Consider the following 24,319-nt stretch of genomic DNA (forward strand, 5'->3'; position numbering starts at 1 on the left):
GTTCAGAAAATTCCATAACAAACTGTCTATACCCGCAAAATTACTGAAGAGAGAGTTGGGGCTCTTCAGCCTGGAGAAGAGAGCTCCAGTGGAACCTTATAGCAGCCTTCCAGTACCTGTAGGGAGCCTACAGGAAACCTGGGTTGGGATTTTTTATAAGGACGTGTAGCAACAGGATGAGGGGAAATGGTTTTAAACTGGAAGAGGGTAGATTTAGACTTGATGTTGGGAAGAAATTCTTTATTGTGAGAGTGGTGAGACACTGGAACAGATTGTCCAGTGAAGTTGTGGATGTCCCCTCCCTTGAAGCATTCAAGGCCAGGAGGGACGGGTCTTTGAGCAACCTGGTCTATAGGGAGATGTCTCTGCCTATAGCAGGGGGGTTGGAACTAGAGATTGTAGTGGTCTCTTCCAATGTTTGGAAGAGATTCTATGATTCTATGAATATTGCTACTTCAGTCTTTAGATCTTCTTTCTTACACATGTTCTTGTTGAGTGTCCCATTTTATGATGTCACTTTGACAATACAACTGAGGTATCAAGTGAAGGTGTGTCCAAAGCAATCTTTACTATGAAAATAAGATGATGTTTCTTACCATCCATCTATTTCAAATGGTTTTAACTTACATAAGTGGTAGGAAGGGACAAGAGTGTACTCAGGTGTGCATGTTTTATCTACCAATGCAGTGTATGGATAAAATAGTTGAGATTATGATTTTTTTGGTCAGATACTACGTATGTGCAGAGTATACTCCTAAAAACAACTTTTTGGATCGAACAAGAACCGAGCATGATTATATTACTCTGCAGGTTTCACAATACGGTTGTTACCGTAACCATAGAACAAACTTCTAGTGGATTTTTATTTTACATTAGAAACTCGTACCATGGCAACAGCAATGCCTGTTAAAGATGCAACTCTGTCGTTTTAATTTATCTATTACAGCTCTTTCATTACTACTATTAATAACTACGATTCTATTGAATGTATTTCAATTTTGAGGATGGAATCTCTTGAGATGCAAATGTGAATAAGCTGACTTCCAAGTTTTACATGAATGCAAAATTTCTAACTGAAAAATGGTATTCCACAGAGATCCGTGCATGTACCACAAGCAACTGTGCTAGGGTAAACCAGTGTGTAAATAGCTGATTGAATTGCTGTCTGCTGCCTAAATGCCAGCATGATAATAGCAATACTTATCTGTAGCTTTGGGATTATGGTAGAATTAATTTTGTTCCAAATGTAAGATGTGTTCCATGCAATACAGATATGGTAGTATCACAGTGATTTTCATAAGTAACGGGAAAGCTGTGGGTGCACTTGTAACAACACTAAAGTTCTATTTATGTTTTGGTATTTAGGGTAATATTTACAAGTAAAAAGATAAGAAGGGATGACAAGCAGTATGTGGTGAGGAAGCAGGATTGAAGATCTTTCTCTATTGGATTTCTTTTTTTTAAGATGACAAAAATAAGCATTGATGCAAAAAGCAATCAAATAGTTTGCAATCGGAAAGTTCCTTCCATCAGAATTTGATTCAAGAGCTTTACCCTCTCTGCCTATTTTCTTCTCCGGTATCCCCATATCTTCCATTCTCAGAAGATTTATGCAAAAAAACTGTGAAAAAGCAAAACTGTTAAAATTATCAAATTGCTTACTGAATATTGATCTATGTAGTACAGTTTCATACAGTATTCTTTGCTACCATTTGAGTTGGTTCTAAAAGACAAAACAAAAGGGAAGGAACTAGTGAAAAGGTTCAAAAACATGATAAAATTAGGAGATGGAACAGTTTAGGAATGGACAGCCTGATTTTTCTGAGATGTATAGATTTAAGATTAATTCCAGCCACACAGGACATTGGCAGCTTGTTAAATGAAACTTTCCAATGCACAGAGGTGTTCAAAGAAAAGGAGTAATTTTGATATGTTTGAAAAAAATACAGGAAATAATAAACAAAATACCACATTTTGAAAGCTAAGTAAGGAAGGATTATTTCATTTAACTTCTTTAGGCATGGTTGCTTTGAAGTTATTGGGAATGAGATCTTATTAGGACATTCATGTGGGCAAAGAAAGACATATAGTTTCAGTTTTAGAGATATTGTAATTTGAAAAAGATTCCTAGTATCTCATGCTTCAGTTACCGAAATAAATACTCATTTGTTAGGAAAAAAAAATAAGCCTTACTCTAGAAAATAAATTTATGATTATTTATTGCGAGGATTTGTTTTTTTTTTTTTTTTTAAACTCTGTGACTTATTTAGACCAATTCAGGGAGTAATACGCTATTGTATTGCTTAGAGCAGTGATATGGTCCAGTTCAATATTCTTCTTATTATACGCTAGCTCCAGTAGGAAATTAAAATAATATTACAAAACCATATTAAAAGGTATTTAAGGATTAAGTGACAAATTCAAAGATCAGAAGATTTAGAAGTATGATTGGATAATAGAAGACTTGTTGAAGGGACCTCTTAAGGTCATCTAATCCAGCACCCTGTTTGAATCATCAGATCAGACATGATCTTTCCTAGCCAACCTAAAAAGCCTCCACAGATGGAGATGCCACCTGTCTGGATAATCTGTTCTAGGACTATGGTGCTGCATGCATGCTACGTGCTTCTTAATGTTCATCATAACTGCACGCTCTATTTTCTTGACAACCCCATTCCTTTTTATTGCCCGATACAGTTTTGGTCTGCATTGTTCAAAATCATGCGGTGAAAGAAGTATAGCTATGAGATCTTTGCTTCCTTTGTAATATAGTTATCAAAGTTCTTAGTTAAAATTAAAGGGATCAAGGAAAATAAATAACAGCAGTGGCAGCTGAACACTGCACAGAGAATATTCCATCTCTGCTGGAGCTGTTTTTGATCAAGGCAAACCAAACTTTATCCAAGTAGTCATTAACAGCAAATTAACAGCAAATGTTTTTTGAATGCTGAATTTGAGACTGGATCTGACTTACAGAACTACTGATGTCAATAACAACTTAGAAACTATTTTGTGTTGAATAATGTTAAATATTGTGGGCAAAGCAAATTTATCAGAATATCAAATTAAATATCAAAAGAATATCAAATTGAATGCCCAAAATCTGTGAACATTTTCAGCATGATCTTGTTGTGACTTATTTTCTATTTGTCAAATTAAAATGTTATCACATTATAGCCTCACTTTATAAAGATACGTGAATTCATATTTGTAAATTATGTGGGTAATGATATCATAGAAAAGTTTCATGAGCTGCTGACAAATTTGTCATTATAAGAAGGATTTCAATGGTACGCAGAAATAAGTGCAGGTATGCAGGCAATAAGTCTACCCCTTTTGAACATGAGAATATAATATGTTGAATTGCTTCTCTTGCACTAAGCAAACTTCAGTCTGAACACTACATGAAACAAGCAGTTGTTTCATTTTTATTTTTTTTTAATAGTAGGTGATTATGTAAAAGTGAAAGACAGTGTGAACACTGACTAGAAGTCTGAATGACTACACAGGCAGTGTTTCCATCTTTTCTGTCTTAAAGTATTTGCATTTACATCTTGATGCCCTGTTGTTTTTTTAAAGGTGAAAGTTACAGGTACAATAATATATGTATTCTTACATGTGCAATACAGTAACTGTATTAAAGATCATGCTGCACTCAATATGTTTATAATTTTTCTGTCCATTGCAAAATTCTTCCACTTCAACTAACATAATAACTGAAAATAATGTTTTGATATGGTGTCACTGCACTGCTGCTGTAAAGAAGTGAGATACACTTTTTAGTGGTCACTACATATATTTAATGACCGCAGAAGAATGAGATTACTCAGAAACAATTTTTGTCTATAGGAGTAAAGTAAACAAAATCAGGACATGAGATGACATTAGCACTGGACAATCTGTACTGTTAAACTTTCATGTGGATTTTGGCAAGATTTAGCTAAGACCAAGTAGCACCCACCAAGACAGTGCCAGGGTGTAGCTTAAGTTTTAGCTGAGGTTGGAGACCATTCCCAATTACTGGATGTGCCAGCTGTCTTGGGTGTTAAACAAATAATTTTTCTAGATCCTAAGAATAGTATTTAGCCTTTTTTATTTACTAGTATAGATGTAAAAAATATACTATTGAATTTGTGTAGATATTAGTGAAGTCCTTGACATACAGGTGTATGTCTTATCTTTTCCCCGATTTACTCTTCCTTCTTTCTTTCCCAAAAAACACATCTGTTTCTTAAGTCAATTCAGCAGACAGCTCTAAATCTTGTATCTGAAACAGTAGTCTGGTAGTCTAATCAATACAGTTAACAGCGAGTAATATAGATATTAACAAATGTGAAGTAAATAGGTGAGTAAATAAATAAGAGAATATAATAAATAAGTTAGAGTAAATAAATGTGGAGGCTGGTGGGCCTGCCTTTGGAGGGGGGTTGGAAATGCATGGTCCTTCAAGTCCCTTCCAACATGGGCCATTCTGTGATTCTGTGTGGTTCTGTAATACAGAGTGTTACTATACAGAATATAATAATACAGAGAGTAATTCACTTGACCACAATATTCAGTGAGTGGCACCACTATCTACTGACTGTCAAACTGGTCAGAGACTATGGGGGAAGCTTGCATACTTAGTCTTACAGATATATAAAAAGAGATGTCTTAAACTGAAGTTGAATCTCAGCTACTGAATTTTTCATGAAAATGAAGATCATCAAAATAAATCATTATATCATTAATATCTTTCATGCCACATTCACCTTCTAAATTGTAGACTTGCAATTAATCCAGCAACTTTCAGTAATGAAAGAAAGTAAGAATGTCCTAAGTCCTCCTTTTCCCATGCAGATCTTTTAGCAGATAATGGAAAACTACTCATATTATTTGGAAATTATGACACAGTACTGTGTTTGAATCCTTGTGGTGGTTCTTGCTGTGCATACAGTCCTACAGTTAAGAGTCTGCTATATGTATACATGCCACTTCTAGCAAGAATGAGGTGTCATCTCTCATGAAGTAGTTTCTGAAGATGCAGCTGTTAGTGAGGATACAGTTATTTGGAATAGAATATGCTAACTTAATGCCACATCAATATAATGATGTTATCCATAGGAACACTTTAAATGATTAATTAGAAAAAGGTCTCAGTAATTCTCTTCTGGTCCTTACAGAAACAGATAGAGAAAAGAATATATACACTGCAAATTCTGTAGAAAAGTAAATTTTTCAGTAGTGCTCTCTTCTTCTGCTACATTTTTATAAAATTTGATTCAGTTTTTAAAGAAAAATCGTGATTTACTATTATTTTACAAAGATTTCTATAATTCCAAAGCTATTATTGTAAGTTCCTTGAAATAAAAATACTCTATCTGTTCTTTAGAGAGTGTCTGTAAAAAGGCATAATGGAGCAAATTCACTGTTTTTTAATAATGACTATGAAAGTGACTATTAAAAAATAAATTAGCAGTCCTGGTAATACAGATTGTTTGTGTTTTATTATCTAGTAAGGAAGTAGGTAATTCTTTGTACAAAGTGGTATGTTTTGAACACATTTCAGTTCAGTAACTAATTAAAAGAGAAACCTCAAACTGATAGAATAGGAATGAACTGCTTTATTTTATAAATTTACTTTTTCCTGGAATGTATGTGTAGTGCTGAGTGGTTTTGGCTGTCTTTCAACCAGTCAGGATAAATTAATCAAGTTCAAGGAGGGAGTTGTTTTTTAAGAGAATAGTAAATCAATTCTTGTATCTTTTCTTTCTGAATAAAACAAAAACAACAACAAAAAAAAAAAAACAGGAAGCATAAAAAATACATTTTGCAAAGTAAGTTCTTCACTGCTTATGGTACTTTATCATTCTTTTTTTTTTTTTTTCCTTACAAGATATTCTCTTTCATTTCAGAGCGTCTTTGTAAGGGAGAAACATCCACTGAAAGTGAGCTTCCTGAAGGGCACCCTACTGAGCAGTTTGCAGGCTTACTTCATGGATCATCACCTGCCTGTGACCCACCTGATAACCCACTCCAGCTGTACAGCAAAAGGAACGAGTGCAGTAGCCCACTGGACAAAAGCATTTTGAGCAAGAGCACAATGCAGCAGATGCAGCTACGGAAAGAAAGCAACACTGATCCTCCTGTTAAGAAAAAAAAGCCACCAGTTGTAAACAGAACCATATTTCATTCTAAAACTAAACCAGTAGAAAATCATACACTGGTTGGCACATCAACAAGGATAAGCGAACAGTGGGTGATTACTACTGGAGGATTTGTTGAGCGAGCATGCACACTTGGGAGAATACGATCTTTACCAAAGACTTTGCTTGAAATGCATTTGTGCAAAAATGTTTCAAAATCTGATTCTAATCTTATCACCCATCCACCAAGTGGCAAAAAAGCAAGAAGCAACTGGAGTGAACCCACACCAAGTCAACAGTGCTCCAAAGGAAATTCTGAGAGAACACCTTCCTTCACATCAGAATGGGAAGAAGTAAGTTTTGGCCATTTTTAAGAATAAGCAAATACATAGTGCTGTGAAAATACTGTTATTTTTTCCATTTCTGAGATTAAATAGTAAATAGATCTTCCACATTACAAATCCTGAGAATATACCATAGTGTAATGCAAAGTAGTTCAACAGCTGGCACAAAATGCCACACATTTTTATTCAAAATGCTATATTTTTAATGAAGTCTATTGTCTCCATAGTGAATGAAGTCAACTAGAAGTAATGCTATAATTTGTTTTGACATTGAATTTATTTTCTACTAAAGCCCTCACTGCTGACACTAATAAAATTGGAAAAAGTATTGTAGCAGTGGCCATTATTTATATGTTCAGTAATTATTTCCCACCACCACAGTGCTTCCCAACAAGAGACGCAAGAAAACAGCAGGAATAGAGTCTAAGATTTTTGTTTGATTTTTCATTTCCCAAACCCTCTACGAATAACACACCCTCTAATGGTACACAACATTTGGCACACGTTTGATTCTTGTGCAACATGGGAATACACTTGTAGCTACAATGAATCCAGGGCTATTAAGATAAATTTCTGCCCTGAATGTATGATACGCGTGCTTGCTCATACAGAAGACTTTATTTTATTTTTACAGCTTGGTTTAAAGAAGGTTTTATACAGTTTTCTCCTAACTTTTTTTCTTTCTACTGTGCTAAGGTTCAAAAAATGTAAGCAATAGACATGAAAGCTCAAATCTTACTGAGGTAGATTAAGAATGTGAAGTGTTTGTATGTTTACTGCTATTACAGAGAAGCAAGCATTTGTGTTTAAAATGATTGCCGTGGGACTGTGTATGCATCGCCAGAGTATCATTTTATTTCAGGGAAAAAAAAAGAGTTTGTGTAATTAATTACTTTTCTAGGAAAATGTTTCCAGCTCATTTAAATGACTGGGTTGGTAAGATATCTGAAAGTAGATTTTGTTTAAAGGAGAAACTTTCTCAGTGGAAAAGTGTTTAGGATGAGATTATGATCTTATTAGCCCAGATATGTTGAAATCTTGAAATTAGTCAATTTGCTTTTTCAGGAGGAGTTCAATGTTTTGTTGTAGATATGCATTCAGTCATAGTCTGTACAAGGTAATTTAAAATTATGCAAATAAGCTTTGGGATGAATGTAGTGCTGTTTTGCAAGTGGTATATATGGGCACAGCTACATTTCATACCTATGCCAGTGGACTTGGGGCAGACAGAGAAAAGGGAGCTAGGAAGTTTTCTGGAAATCTTAACGAGAATGATTTAGTACTCTATAACACACACAAAAAATATTTTTATGCGTTAATATTGCTGCTTAAGTTGTCTTCTAGTGAATTACATCAACCATCAAAATTACATCAAATAAAATAACCCCATGCAATTAAAATCTATGCTGACAAAGGTTTTAATACATGTTTTTTTCTCCTTTGTATCCATGTACAGAAATATGACAAAGTAGTTTCAAAAACTGAGATGACCCTAATCATCAGTAGGACAGGAACTGTAGGTAAAGAAACATTAGTTTCATCAATTCCAAACTTTAGCTTTCAGTGTGTTCAAATATGTTGCAAAATAAAAATTGAAATGGAGAAGTTAGTCATCATCATTTCATTTTTGCCTTGTTCAATTTTGCTAACACTGTTGCCTTAATGAGAGTAATAATGCCAGAATTTCACACACGAAAACCCAAAAATAATGAAGATGACACTCATCCATTGTTTTCACTGTTCACTTTTTTGTAGATTGATAAAATCATGAGTTCCATAGATGCTGGAATTAATACTGGACTTGGAGAGATGAATGATCACACTACAAGTAAGGAAAAACAACTAACTCTTGTTTAATTATTAGTTGTCTGTAGGGAAACCACAGATAAGATACTGCTAAGTAACCTGCTGTGTTGAAATCATTTGAAAGTATTTGAATAACCATGAACAGAATCAATGTTGTTTACTTTTAGAGATGCATTAGGACCAGTATCCTGGAGCTGTAGCTTTAAATAGCATATTGGAATCATTAATGTTGTTTTGAAATCTTATCAGAAAAATGCTTCTTCATAATGAAGCCCTTTTTCTAGAGGGATATTTTCCAATATTTTCCAGCTGAATTTTTTATTTATTTATTTATTTTTGAATGATAGGATACTCAGTGTATACGTAGTCCAATAGCTGCTGTCAGTTTTTAAAGTTGGATAGGCTGGATAGTGGGGCTGAAAATAGAATGCAGTTCAACAAGACCAAGTGCCAGGTCCCGTACTTTTCCCACAAGAACCCCAAGAAATGCTACAGGGTAGAGTAGAATTGCTGGAAGACTGTGTAGAGGAAATGATATGATGGGATTGGTTGATGCTCAGCTGAACGTGAGCCAGCAGTGTGTGCAGGTGGCCAAGAAGGCCAATGGCATCCTGGCTTGTATCAGAAATAGTGCTGCCGTTGAAAAACAGGGAACTGAAAATCCCTCCATACTCAAACCTGGCGAGGCTGCACCTTGAGTACTGCATTCAGTTTTGGCCCCTCACTACAAGACATGGAGCCCTGGAGAGTGTTCAGAGAAGGTCAACAAAGCTGGCGAGGGGTCTGGAGCACGAGTCTTATGGGGAGCAGCTGAGGGAACAGGTTGTTCAGACTTGGGAAGGGGAGGCTCAGGGGTGACCTTAGCACTCTCTACAACTACCTGAAGGGAGGTTGTGGTGAGGTGGGGGTCACCCTCTTCTCCTATGTAACAGTCAATAAGACTAGAGGGAATGAATGGCCTTAAGTTGTACCAGGGGAGATAGAAGTGGACGTTAGTAAAAACTCCTTCTCAGAGTCAGGAGCTTGAACAGGATGCCTAGGGAGGTGGTGATATCAGGTGTTTAAAGAAGCATTGAGATGATGTACCGAGGGACATGGGTTAGTGGGAAATATTGGTGATAGGTGGATGGTTGGACCAGGTGATCTTAGAGGTGTTTCTCAACCTTAGTGAATCTATGATTTTGCGATTCTATATTATTTAATGCTGTTTTGAGCAAATATTTGGCACAGTACTAAAAATGTTGCTGACAAACTAGCGACTGGTGTTCACAATGATGGGAAAATTTGCAACCTTTCCCTACTGTGGTAAATTCTAAGAAGGCTAAGTTATGAATAGTTTGGTGTGTTAACAAAAATCTGTGCAACTGTGCTGATAACAATTTTGGAAATATTTTACTATGTGCTCTTCCTAACTGATGGGAAGAAAAGTGACAGCCATGACTGAATAATTTGGTCTGGAGGCATAGTTATGTTAAGTCACCTGTACCAGCACATTCCTGAGGCACAGTAATGTTAACTCGCTTGTACTGGCATATTTCTGCTAGCAATTCCATGCAATTCCACAGGTTTGTATATCAGTCAGAGGACTATGTGCACATCTTGTTAGTTAAGATAAAAAATATATATATTTTAACAACCATCCATTTCACAAAGCATCATATCTGTAACAGATAAAACTGTCATCAATTAAGCAGTGTTGACACAGCTACTTCAGTGTTTTCTGGACAGTGAGAAGAGAATCTAGGAAAATGAATCAATAACTGATTTGAATACAGATACAATTGCAGATGCAGATTTTGTTTTGGTAAGAAAAAAAAGGGGGGGTGGGGGGGGGAAGCAATATAATGAAAACTGCTAGGCATATTGTCCTGAAAGACTGTTTTTTCCTTCTGAAACTTGTAGTGGTGGTAGGAAGAATTATTCATCTCCTAGCTTTATGTTTGGAGATGGTAGCTTCTGAAGATATAAGAAATTCAGGATTTGCTGCTTATTATTTTTTATCCTGATAATACACAGGCAAAGCACTCAAAATCAGGCCTCTATTAAGAAATTGTACAACAAGTAAGAGCTGTGCTTGAGACAAAAGCAAAGATATGAGTACACAGATTTGCGTAAGTAGGGATATGCAAGCATTATTCTGTCCCTTCCTTTGACTAGCCACTATTTCTTTTTCTTGTAATATTAAAAAAAAAAAAAAAAAAAATCTTACAGCAACACTTGTCATCAGGCATTTTGTGACTTCTTCTGTATGCATTATTTTTCTTGGCGTTGAAATGTGACATTTGGTTCTTCAGCTCTTTCAACTGGAAGATCGTTTGATTTCTTTCCCCAAAAGGGACTCTTGACTTGCAACTTTCCTGTTCAGTGTGCAGCTGCCTGCAAACCAACATTTTTTTCCTTTCTGTTGTCTCCTAATGGTCTTCAGCTTGTTTAGAATTATGATCTGATTTTGCTCTTAATGATGGAATCAAGTTATATGTATTATGAATCAAACCAAAACTACATTTCTGTAAATGTAATCAACACACAGACTGTAATGAAGACATCTTTTTTGGTTGTATTTCCTTTCTGATGCATATTCCTCAGAGTTCTTGCCCTATTCTATGCAGATTTGATGTCATCTGGATGCCAGTGCATTTTATTTAGTTTTATCTGTCCAAGTGCTGTAGCTCTGACATAAACTCCATCTCAGAACTTGACATTCACCTTTTTCTCTTCTTAGCTCTGTGCTAATATTTCAGACTATGTGGCCTACAACTTGAAAGGAAAACTAAGTATTATCAGATAGTAATCTGAAATACTTCATCTGTTTACTTATAAATACATGAGTTTTGGTAGCTGTATTTTTTTCTCTCTATATATATTTTTATATATAAAAATTAACCAATAGATATTAAAAATTAAAAATTAATTATTTAATCTTCAGGCTGTACAAGTGAAGAAAATTTCTGTTCATGTAGATCTGAAACTTGCTAAATTAGTGAGCATTGTTTTTAGAAAGTTTCACTTTCTTTGTCTGATGTATTTAGAGAGGAAGTGTTGACATTATTTTAAAAATACAGTGTGTACCTTAAGATCTTGAACATCCTATTAGTTAGAGCTATTGAATATCAGTTGGTATCCCTGAAAGCAAAGAAGAATATGGTTGTTTTTGGTACAAATCCAAAACCATAGGTCTTGATAGTAATTAGACATTTGGTTATTGTGGCAGTTGTTGGAAAAGAAAGCTACCAAGAAAAACAAGCCTCAAGGAGAGAGATGTCAATAAATATAGGGAATTTATTTATGAAAATCTCTAAGATGCAAATTTTCCTGAAAGTGTTCAAAGTTGGGTTGGATGGGATCTTGAGCAACCTGGTCTTGAGCGGAAGATGTCCTTGCCCATGACCAAGAGGTTGGAAGTACATCATCTTTAAGATCACCAAAACTATTCCATGATTCTTTAAATTTTTTGAGTTCTTCAACAGAACACTACTAAAGGCATAATTATGAGGCTACGTTAGTTGGAAAAAAAAAAAAAAAAAAAAGTGTAAGTAATCTGTTTTGCATAAATTGTCTTATTTTCTTTCAACTTAGAAATAACAAGAAAAATATTCTCTTTCTGCTAAAGATAGAAGAATAATACAAGCATGTACAGACAAGCCAGAGGTGCCAAAGCACTCAGTGAGATGCAACTAGCAAGATAAATAAAGATTTAATATAATTATACTGGTATGTTAATAAGGAGAACAACAAAGAAATCTTTGGCACCTTAGTACTTGGTACTGTAAGAAGGGGAAAGCTGCTCATAGTAGGTACAGAGAAGGCAAAAATGTACAATAACCTTTTATCACACACTACCTGAAAATATCATCTGTGAGCATATGGCATGCACAGCTAATCCAAGGGCTAGAACCTCAATGGAAGATAAGGAAAGAGCAGGGTGTTTTAGCTTAGATATCTTAAAGATGATTTTATTAACTTCATTTTGTGTTTCATAACTGTCTGAAATAAGCTTAGACCCAACAGTTGCTTTTTTTTTGAGTTACCAACAGACTAAAGGAGGATAATGTAGAGCTTATATTTAAAAAGGGTGAGGAAGGAGAATGTGAGGAATTGTTTTCAATTCATAGAAGAGTTGCTGAATGAGTGAAAAACTTAATATAGAAAATAGCAATGAAATAGGTGGCAGACAACATGAATTTGTCAAGAGCAAAATTACTAAGGCAGTCTAATGCCCTGCTATTAGCAGATACCAGCTTTTATAGGTAAGAAAAGATCAACAGATGCCAAGTATTCTGATTTCAGCTAAACTTTTGACAACGTCTCATATATTTGTATTTTGAGCAAATTAAGTCACCATGGCTTGATGAAAATCACAGTATGCTAGGTAGATAAATCTCAACCTTAATGCCTATATTTAGAGTTTTACTATGCAGACTGCATTAAGGACTTCCAAACTAGTTATATGTAGCTAGATAAGCAGGAACCTCCTCAGTGCTGTTCATTAGCAAAATGTCTGAAGCATAGCAATGGCACTGGAAGTATCAATCAAGGGAGCTTAGAGGACCTCCTCGGATATAGAAGACTAAAACTAGCTGAGATGAATCTCCATATCTTCTCTCCAGGACAAAATTTTAAGGACAAATATAACGAAGCATTCAAATCGATTACTAGGGGCATTATGACCTCTGATACGTTCAGCATATTCTTAAAGATTTATGGATATTTGCCACATATTAAAAAATCGGTTATGGTAAAACTAACCTGATCTAGAGTCAGTTGAATGGGTTCAGTTTTAAGTCCTTTCAGCCCTTTCTGTAATTAATCTAGTTTGATAATATGATTTATATTGAATCCATCTAGAAGGTGTAGTTCAGTAAATTGAACAGCTGTCCTTTTTCTTTTTTTTTTTCCAGCATAGTAGATACTTCTACTGATTAGTAACATATATTTTGCAAAGGATTTAGAAAAGCTAATATCTTTAAATATCAGCCATCTGCACTTCTCTGGTAAAAAGAAGAAACACTTCAATTTCGTATTTTCTTTGCCTAATTATAAACATATTTTTCTAGAATAAAAATCTCTTTCAAGGCATGCTAAGCAGTATTTCTGTTAGTTGGAGCCCAGTAGCTATTCAGATGTATGTGATTCAGAGGTTATTCTGCAAGTCATTAAAAAGGGAATGATTAAGGAGTTTTCTACTTTGGAGATAACTTTTCAGCATGGGTAATCTCTATCATATTATCATGATTAAAGTAAAAATTGTTTCAAACCAGAGTAATTGAAATAAAGACAAAGAAAATAATTATGAAAAGTAATTCCCGCATCAAGTCAGTTTGCAATCAGCTTAGGACTGAGCTTGCATGTTCTAGCATGCAGAGGCTGATTTACAATCTCATAATTCTGTTAATAATTAATAATTGTTTGGATACTGTCCACATATGCAATGCAAGTGCACTGTAGTCAAGTTTTCTTTGCTTAGTTAAACACGTCCTTGTCCCTGAGTGCCCTTATTGTATCTAGAGAACTGTATTCAGTTATGGGCCCCTCACTACAAGAAAGACATGAAAGCCCTGAAGCATGTCTGAAGAATCAAAATAAAGCTGGCAAGGGGTCTGAAGCACAAGTCTTATAAGACAGGTGGATGGAACTGGAATTCCATCTGGAGAAGAGGAGGCTCAGGGGAGACCTTATTGCTCTCTACAACAACCTGAAAGGCAGTTGCAGTGAGGTGGGGGTCGATTTCTTACAGGAAACAGCAATAGGATGAGAGGTAATACCCTCAAGTTGCATCAGTGGAGGTTCAGATTGGATGTTAGGAACCATTTCTTCTTAGAAAGAGTAATGATACATTGGAACAGGCTGATTAGGATGGTGGTGAAGTTTCCATCCTTGGAGATGGTAACTGAGACTACCTGAATGAACTCCTTTCAAAGATTAGTGCTGAATTACAGTAGAATATGAAGAACTGTATTAGAATGTATTTTGTGGTATAATTTCTTTGATCATTCTTACAGGGATGCAAGTTATAAGCATTTCATAGAAAAGTTTTTTCTGTGTTTGTTTTATCTTGTCTACTGATACGACCAAAGCTATTACCAATGAATTCTCATTCTCAGTATAGAGAAAATAATGAGAAATTTTCCACTTCAAGTTTGTGCGATATGTGAGTTTGAGAATTAAGGTTGTGAAAATAAAGTAGATATGACTTAACTAGAAAAGGAAAAAATGGACCACAGCCAGAAAAGCTGAGTGAGAGGAATAAGTGTTCACATTATGCCCTGTACAACTGTAACATGTAATAGCAATTGCACAGATCTTGGACTGCCAAAAGCTATGTGCTCAGTTTCCTCTGTTCCTCCCATCCGTTTCATTGCCACTGTTCAGACATGAGACCTTCATCTTACCTAGGAGAACTCTGCCTATCAAAGCTAGTGTTTCACTCCATAGAAGTCCAACTTTATTTTAACAAATGAAGGCTTGTTAGGCTGGCCCTTTTCTGTTTGCTGCCATATGGTTGCAGTTTTGGCAAAGTGGTCTTCCTCCAAAGCTGTTAATATCCTCCCTCCTCAAGGGCAGAAAAAAGATAAAATATAAATACTTAATTAAGGCAGAATTTTAATTAGATATGTGTAGGCATGTTGGCATAAGGCAATTTTCACAGCAGTAAGTTATATATTTGAAAGTATGTACTTCAATTGTAATTTAATGTCTCTTTTGTCTAGTTTCTTCTGTTTTAAATCTTTATATGGTCAGACTAAGTGCTCTGATAAAGTGGGTCGATTCATGGATTTAAATAAAATGAGCCATTCACCCTCTCACAAAGTGGAAGCCCTCTTCAGCTTATAGTTTTAAACCCACAACTCTGACTTTGCAATAGCCAACCATAATAACTAGACTAAAATAAGGGTAATATCACTTCCCTCCCAATTCCCACCTTGTCACTGAAGTTGATATATTGTGCAAAAAGATCAAAATATCTCTAGCATCATAAAAAGGGAAAAAAATATTCAGAGAGATTCTGACTTTTTAACTGAGAGAAAATGGACTTGAGAGCTGAGATCTCCAGCAACTTGTCTCTCCTCTCAGTGCTGTTTGATGCTTCAATAGCAAATGCATGCGCAGTTTGAAATTTTTGAACTGCAAGTCTGTGAACTCTTTATCATCACTTATAGGACTGTGCTGTAGGGAATAGGCTCCTGTCTTTGAGTCTGATTCTGCACTTCCAACTCCAAAGTGAACAGTGGATTTTAAATCAGAATAGGAGCATCACTGGCAGGAATTTAAGCAACTAAAGTCAATATGAGATGTTATGGAAGGGGGAGGTAATGCTTATTTTAGACAAAACCATTTTCAGCAGTCACATTCTCTTATAAATAGTGTTTGTGTGTGTGTTCATCCAAATTGGGTCCACGGTCACTTGGACCCCACACAGAAGATAAAAGATGCTCGTTATTGTATCCTTAACACATCTGTTGGGCTGCTTTTGATTAGCAATAATTTTTTTTGATTAATCTTTAGGAATCAACAGTTGCTATGGTGTGATTGTTTGATTCAGAAGTTTGCTTACTTCATTGGTGCTCGTTTTTGCTTTGTTGTTTTGGACTAGATTTTGGACTAGAGATTGTCTTTCTTTTGAAATAACAAGGAGAGAAATAAGATGCGATGTTCTGTAATGTTATTACTATCTTCCTGTGTAGTCTGTAGGGTCTTCTGGTAACAAATGATCTGTGCTCTTGTCTTGTTATAGTGCATCCCTTTTGTCTTGATAAAAATGTAATTCTTAGTGTTTTACCCCGTCAGTTATGTGCTTAGTTATGAATGCAGACCATGCTCGCCACCCTTCCTACCACTATGTCTTCTCGTGCTTTCATACACACGTTTCTATTCACGCATCATTCATATCTATCTTCATATTTCTTTCACAGATCTCTGCATTTCAGATGATCTCAATAGTAATTGGGGTTCACGTGATTGACAAGGTTACGAGTTGTGGAGAACAGATGTCATCAAACTGTAAATTATCTAGAAGTATTTTTGACATTTATTTACTGGGAACATGATAGTCATAATGAATTTCATGCCACTGAACTTACCCAAAGATCATATAAATTCTCCAGAAGAAATCATAAATAATGGGATTAGTGTTCTGTTGACTACTACATTGTAAAAGCCTAACAAAATATACAGATGCATCTGTTTTAATGATCCATTGAATACCAAAATAAACCTTACAAATGACTAGGCAAACTGCAGGATAATTGTAGAACTTTCAGCTTTGCTTTATAATAAATGTAATGTGAGTTGGATGTAAAAAGCAGCAAGCATTTCCTTTATCTTTGGTTATTCATTGACAATTTTAATTTGTAGTATCATAAATGTAGTTTTCGGCTATATGCTCTTCTTATACCAATTAATCAGAGCTGGTTTTGTAACATCCTCCTAAAAATGAAAGCATAGACTAAATTGAAAGGGCAGTAAAAATGTAGGTGATCAGGTTGTTTTTAACCACATAGGCTGTAACTCAATGGACTTTCTTTTTGCAGTTCCATTCTCACTACAAGTATCTACCAACACATACCTTTTTTTGTGTCCATACTTTTTGTGTCTTCTATTAGACTTTTTCTAACAGTATTTGCAAAGCAATTCCATAATTATATTCACAGATTTGAAAAATAATCATCTCTGGAATATATCTTCTAGAAAGAATAGAGGCAATTAATAACAAACAAGGAAGCTTAAGAAAATAGAACAGTATATAAAGATTGTCGATGTTTATTAGTGAATAAATGTAAAGCCTAATTCTTTGCAATTCTTTTTTTTGTTGTTGTCTATTTGTGACCATCAGGTTGTCTCATGCAAAATTAAGATACTTAAGATAATTAAGATGTAATAGAACTGCTTGAGAAGTGATGTGAAGTTTAAGCATGTTTGGAAACAACAGTACAGAAAATCACCCTTAAATAAATAGAAGTTATTCACACTTTTAAAAGTTTGAATGTATTTGCCTATTTGCCTCTCACCTTGCTTTACAAAATTGAATTGACGAGAACAAAACTAATCTGAACTATAATTAATTGATTGTGTAAGCATCTTCAAAAATAATATTTCTCACATAACCACCAGGATTCTATTTATAGCAAATGGGCCCCTAATCTTTAAGTCTATTTGAAAACCCTTCTGAGGATCATGATAATAATACTCCAATCTACACACTGTCAGATCTACCTCACTGAGTTGTATGCATTTGATCTTTTTGTACCATAGCGCTAAACACTGCAGAGCTATCTCCGTTTAAATAGGAGATTGTTTGGAGACTTCAGAACATGAAACAATGGCTTAAAATATTTTTTAAGTTATTTCCAGTAGAAACGAGGCCTTCCCTTTTTCTTCTCTGAGCCATTTCAGTTCACGGGGAGTATTCAGAATCTGTGTGGTTTCCACAAGGATAGTTTGTCTGAATTTTATAAAATTAAATCATGGAATCCTTAGTGTTGGAAGGGACCTTTCAAGATCATCTAGTGCAACCTGGCCTTGAAAGTCTACAGGGACGGGGCATCAACCACATCACTAGGCAGCCTGTTTCAGTGTCTCACCACCCTCACTTTAAAAGACTTTTTTCTTATATCTAACCTAAATCTGCCCTCTTTAAGCTTGAAATTAATGTCAGAATATTTGCTGGGGTGCTTAAGAAGTGACAAGCTAATGGTGCTCTCATTTTATAATGCTCTCATGCACTGTAATTCCAGAGGATAAAAGACATTTATTTCAAGCTCTGATAAATTATATGAAAAGAAAATGATCAGATTAATTGATATTTTTATGATAGCTTTCTTCTTGCAGTTTAATCTGGACCTTGCAACTGTGTAATCATTTACATTCGTGCGTATTAATTTTGAATTCATGTGATGTCACTGAATTGAAGAGCATTTATTTCTTAAAATCAATTTTAATATCAGCAACAAAATGTGTGCAAAATAGGAATTAGCACCTCTGTGGTGCTAAAAGCATCTGTTGAAAAATGAGGCTTTCACAGTCTGTGGCCAGGCAATACTTTAAAGGAGCAGAATATTCGAAAATTCTAAAATAGACTTTATGAAAATCATAAAGTGATTACCAAGAGTAAATCTCTAAAATTTTGTTGAATGTCTTGATTGGTTGTTTATCTCAGACAAAATTAGTATTACTCTTTATTTGACCACCAATTACATGAGAGTTGGTGATTTTCTGGCCAGTAAGTCCCCAAGGGTGTTTATTTTTCATAAGATATATAAAAATCTAAGTCTGCTAGAACTGAATTAATAGCAGTATCCTGGAAATTCGGTTGATTCAGTCATCTTTCCTTCTTAATCTAGTACTCTTCAGACTTTAATAGACATGAATCCTTGGAAACTCACATTTCTAGTAATCACAAGAACATCACATGCTAGTTAAAAATCTTTGGCTTATTATAGATTTTACATCGCAGAATTGTTTCTAGATTTAGTTCCATCTACAGAAAAATAATGAATTTAAGAAATTGAACTAACTGAAGTATGTTCATTTGCTTTCTAACCCAGACTGTTGACCTGAATTTGTGATCATAACACTAGCATCTTTGTCTTCTTTCCTTGTCATTTATTCAGGAAGATACTATGTTTGAGTGCCTTAAAACCTTCAAGAATTATTTGCTTTAATATTTGCTACCTCTGCTTCCTTACTTCACAACCTGTGATGTGAGAAATTTTCCAAATCTTTGTTTTTCTACTTTTAATCTCTGTTGCCTTTAGCTCTTTATTGCAACTCTTAAAGGATTGATGTTAAATTACTGTTTGCTAATCTGAATTAGCATTAAATGCTAATAATAGCATTTATTGTAAAGCTGTGAACAGTTCTGATATCTACTTCTGAAGTATATTTATTATTCATGACCATGCATGCATTTGGATAAATATTTTATATGAATTCAGCAGTTTGAGTGTTTTTCTATTTATGGGATGTGATGGACCACCTCAGTCACCTAACAATACTTCTGTTGTCTGGTAGGCTATTTGAAATGTTTTGGAGAGTGTAATTACAAAGAATAAATTATCTTCTTGGTATACAGATTGCCTTATTTGCAGATATATAGCATTCATATAGAGACCAATAATTCCTCTCAAATTTATGCAAGCAAAAATATATGTTAATGACAATTTCCGAACAGTGAATATCAGGCAATATAGCTGAACAGCTCACAACTAGAATTTAAGATAATTTAAGGAGAACTGTAAGTGTTGTTTTCAATTATTCAACTAGCTCTAGTTTTGATCTTGTTTTAGTATAGGAAATTATCATCATCATGTTATAAAATGTTAGTCAAACCAGTTTGACTCATACATTCTCAGTTAATCTACATCTTGTAGGACCACTTGAGCTTCTGCTGAGATTCATTAGCTCTGATAAAGAAATGATGGAAGAAATAATGCCTGGAAGATAGTAAACCTGTCTGTGAAGTTATGTTCCTATCATTTCAATTTCTAATACAAAACATCATGCAATAATAAGTTTAATGCCATTAAAGGTGTTCAAACTGTCTGTAGGCATCAATGCAGATTCCTGAAACATGATCCTAGTCTCTATCCTGTGGGTAGGAGAGGACAATTCAGAGTTCCTGCTCCATTGGTGGGAGAGTTAAGAAGCAAAGTGTGAAAGAGCTCACAGAGAGGGTGAGCAGAGTTTATGTAACTTCATCTGCATGCAAACAGTCCAGTGAATTGTCAGCATACTCACCCACTCAAGTAATTTCTTTATTGTTCATTGAAAGATACTGCCATTTTCTTTTGGTATTACAGACTTTTCTGGTAAGGGAGCAATGTTATTCAAGGTGGTCTGATTTAGAGGCTTTTGTATAAGACAAGTTTCTATTGAGACTTTTTGTAAGGGAGGAGAGTGGACCAGTCATTCTCTAGTGTAGCAGGCTATGCCCTCACTCATTGGGTGTAGTCCTACAGAGCCAGGTGCTGGTAACAGGCTCCATTAATAGCCCTAGATAACAGGAGTGACTAGGATCCACACAGGGAGCCTAGCTTGACACAAAAGTGGATGAGGTCTGAGACAAGAATGGAGAGAAGGCTATAACATGGATTCCTAGTTAAAGGAGGCAGGACTGAACATTGGACCAGAAAACAAAACAAAAGAAAACAAATAAACAAAAAAAAACAACAACAAAGGAAAACAAAACAAAAAAAAAAACATTGTGTGCCTGAGTGTCTATCCAAGATGTGAAGTACCTACCTGGTATTAAAGTCCTGTACTGATCTAGGAGGTAGGTCCAGAGCCAGGTCTACAGACTTGCCTGTTGCAGCATCACTTGTGAGTGAACTGATGGCTTCAGACTGAGCCAAAATGGGGTCCTGTACCGTGGACAGGGTGGGGGAAATCCCAGGAGATCACAGGCAGAGACAGCAAGGCTAATTGGTGCCCTAAGGATCCTGATGCATCTACTTTTTACTCACTATTATAATTTTGCTGTATCATATCAGTGAAAGTAGTGTGTTTTATCTAGTTTACATATTATTTATTTTCTGAGATTTTGAGCATTGCAGAGAAGAAATGGTTGAGGAGTTTTTCATTGCTATTTTTAATAAAGACCTTCAAGTTTCCTTTGCTCCCACTTAAATATAGATTTCCAGTACAGATTGAGAGTCCCATCTTTAAAATGAACTGCCAGTTTATGCCAAAGAGATTTTCTCCTCTATCTAATCATTATAAATATTGAATCACAGAATCATAGAATATCTCAAGTTAGAAGGGACCTCCAAGGATCATGGAGTCCAAACCCTGGCTCCACAGAGGACCACTCAAAACTCAAGTCCTATTTGTGAGAACATTGTATAAAAATTTCTTGAACTCCAGCAAGCCTTGTGCCATGACCACAGCCCTGGGGAGCCTGCTCCAGTTAAGTCAGGACTAATTCAAATGTCTAAACCAAATCTAATCTCAATCTCAGACAAATCACAGGGGACAAATTATCAGAATAAATAACTTAATTTTAAACAAGTATTTTTTCCCTATTTTAAAAATGTTCAGAAGAAGTGGGGAAAAAAAAATGAGTAAAAGGAAAAGAGACAAATGTGAAAGAAAATTGCAGGTTGTTGTAGCTAAAGGTGAAGTATGACAAAAAAGCAAACAATCACTATGAAAGAGAAGAATAAGTGAAAGTTAAATAGGGACTATAGAAAAGGAATTATAAAATGAAGCTAAAAAGGAAATGAAGGAGAAATGGAATTCACCTGATCAGTTACTGAAAAGAAATCACAGTAAAATCTGCAGAATCTGGGGCAGGAGAACCTCTGAGCCTAACTAGGCAAAGGAGGGGGGTGGAAAAAAGTGAGAAAGTACTTCAGGTTGAATGTGATGTTTAAGATGATGCCCAAGAAAAGTCCTTAAGCCTCCATCTTTTACATTTTCAAGAGTCATTATTTCAAAGATCTGGCAGTTCACTACAGTTTCAGTAGCAGGACTCTGTTTCCACTGTTCTCTATAGGACTTTTCAGCAGTTCCCAAGTCCATGAAATTACAACTGCCATTTACTCTGTGACTATATTTAACTTCTTGAGATATTTCCATGCAGTAGGTATTCTTTCAGTCTTTTTAAAACATTTTCTTTGAGTATTTCTCTGTAACTCAGATTTGCTTGTTTGCTAGTCCAGTGTTTGTTGGCACAGAGCTGCACAAAGACTTCCTCAAATCTGAAATTATATGAATTTGTTTTATGGGGCCGGGAATTATATCCTAAAGTGTTAGGCTTATGTAGCGTTTTTAGCAAGTCAACACAGTGTACATTTATGTATGTGTATTTAGTGTGCTCGTTTTTAACAGTAGTCTGAAGACTTTGTTGAATTAAATACAACATTTTGATTGGCCATGGTGTAAATTTTAAAGCTATGTTTTCATCCTGGATGAGAACAGTGAAAATGATTACTCATAGGTGATAAGTGTAGTGCTACTACTATCCTGTAAAAAGTTCCTAAGACAAGCAGGGAAATTGTTCTGAGAAACTAACTTGTTTTTTCAGAAAGTGCTATTAACTTGCATCTAAGCTACAATTACCCTTCAGATATGAATAGGATTCCTGAAAAAATGGCAGGTAGCTGAAATATCTGTCAAACGAAAGAAAATTATATCAAAATGAGTAATGTCATAATATAGCAGAGGTCCACTGAGGTTTGATTTAATGTCACGTGCTCACCACTACCTCCATCAGTAGCAGCTCCATCCATGCACAAGAAGAAACAAACAGCTGAATTGCATTCTAACTGCAGCTTTCCTGAGTGGACTATAATCAGAGTAACCTATTAGACTTGTGATAGTATCCAGAAAGCAGAGAAGTCACATTCCCTTCAATTTCTCATTGAACAGAGTTATAGTAGAAAAGTGGAAGATTAATCTAGCTTTCTTTCCCTGCAGACAGTCCAGAAATCACTAGAATACCCAGCCATGCTAACTCTCCTTTGGCACACACTCTGTTGCAATGTTGATATATAACTTTTTCTCCAGCTGAAATCATAAATACAAGAATAAAATTATATCCCATGTTGTGTTATGTAAGGCAGAAAGCTTTTATTCACAAAACAACAATTCATGGTATATAGTATCTAATTCTCCTGACCTGCTATATTGCTTGTCAACTGAAAGATTCATCTTTTCACATTGTGGTAATCTCTCTGAAATGTTCTGGTCAGGTAGCTACTGAAATTCTCCTGTCTTTGATTCTGTAACACCAGAACTGTTTAGTAATGTTCAAGAGGTACCAACTTATGTAAGAAAATAGATTTTATAATGTTAACTGTGGCAGCACCTTCTCTACAAGTAAATCATGACAGTCCCTGTATTTCTTTATTTTCTTCAATAAAAACAAAGAAAGAAAAAAAGAAAAATCCGCAGTGCTAATAGTAGAAAAAGTAGAAGAGAGGGGACCATAAATTCCTTAGTATTTAGAGCAAATCTGCCTTACATCAGTGCACACTGATATCACAGATTAAGCCAATTCCACCACAACAAGGATATTCTGAGTCTCACTGGGAAAAAGACATCTTGTAGAAATTGTTGTATAGCATACCAGATGGCATCTTTCTTGCAGACATCGCTTGAATGTGCTTCTATTGCCTTGGAGAAGAAAGAACAAAGTATTTCTATCCCTGTAAGAGACTTCCACTTAAATTCTTCCATGCAGGAAAGAATGCATCAGTTTTGGTTGTGGTCTCACAGAAAAATTATCATGGCATTTGTGTTTTTTGAAATCACAGAAGAGCACAGCGATATTTAAAGGTATTGCAGATGAGACCATATCTTACAGGTCCACACCATGTTTTTCAGTATCAGGACCAGCTTTAGGCATAGGCAGAGTAGGCACTGCCTGCTGTAGCACATGCACATGAGGCTGGCACTGAATCATAAACTTGAGCAAAGTAAAGAGAGAGCCTTCTGGTCCAAAAGCAGCAGCTCCAGGATCCATTTGCAGAAGCTCAGAAAACTTGTCCAACCAGCCCCCTTGCAGTAAGTCTCTTTGACTGGTAAAGGAGATCAAATGAGCTGCAAGTTCATGTAACAGCAGACATGATCCTAATTTCTGCCTCTGCTCTTTGCCTTCTATGTTGCTACTTCTTGGTGCAAAAAAGAGGGAAAGTAGTCTTTATAATACTGGGATTCTCTACCATTGAGATGATAGTCACGGATGAAGACAAAGCTGTAAGCTGGGCTGGCCATGTTTCTCTTTATCTTCTTTCCCCATGCTGAGCAACCTTATGTTGCGATGATGGGCTCAGACAAGTAGTTATTACTGGCAAGGGACAGAGCAGAAGAGCGCACAGTGCCACCAACACTGCTACAGGCACCCAGTGCTCGAGTCGGGGAGACTGTTAAACACAGCACCAGTAGCTGCATGAAATGTGTCTGGGGAGCCACTCTGAAGCGGAATTTTGCTTACACTGTTGCTAGGCATTGAGCCAAGCACTTTTCATGTAGTCGCTGGCAGCATAACTTCCATGCTGTTTATAGTAAGGTAAGGAAGAAGCAGTTTGACGGTGAAACTGGTGTATT

General features: G+C 35.6%; 1 protein-coding gene across 5 annotated transcripts in view; it reads left to right on the top strand.

The window, feature by feature from the left end:
• ANKS1B (ankyrin repeat and sterile alpha motif domain containing 1B) overlaps positions 1 to 24,319 on the top strand; it is a gene marked incomplete at both ends in the record, with an annotated part of 401,710 nt that overhangs the window by 180,938 nt on the left and 196,453 nt on the right. For 4 of the 5 annotated variants that reach the window (XM_079549707.1, XM_079549708.1, XM_079549710.1 and 1 more), the window contains 2 exons: positions 5,895 to 6,478; positions 8,225 to 8,297. In XM_079549707.1, coding sequence (XP_079405833.1) covers positions 5,895 to 6,478; positions 8,225 to 8,297 — 657 coding nt within the window. The remainder of the gene's footprint in view (positions 1 to 5,894; positions 6,479 to 8,224; positions 8,298 to 24,319) is intronic. The other variant, XM_079549711.1, reaches the window with a different exon arrangement.

The sequence above is a fragment of the Tetrao urogallus genome (genome assembly GCF_951394365.1).
Source record: "Tetrao urogallus genome assembly, chromosome: 1".
NCBI classification, from domain to species: domain Eukaryota; kingdom Metazoa; phylum Chordata; class Aves; order Galliformes; family Phasianidae; genus Tetrao; species Tetrao urogallus.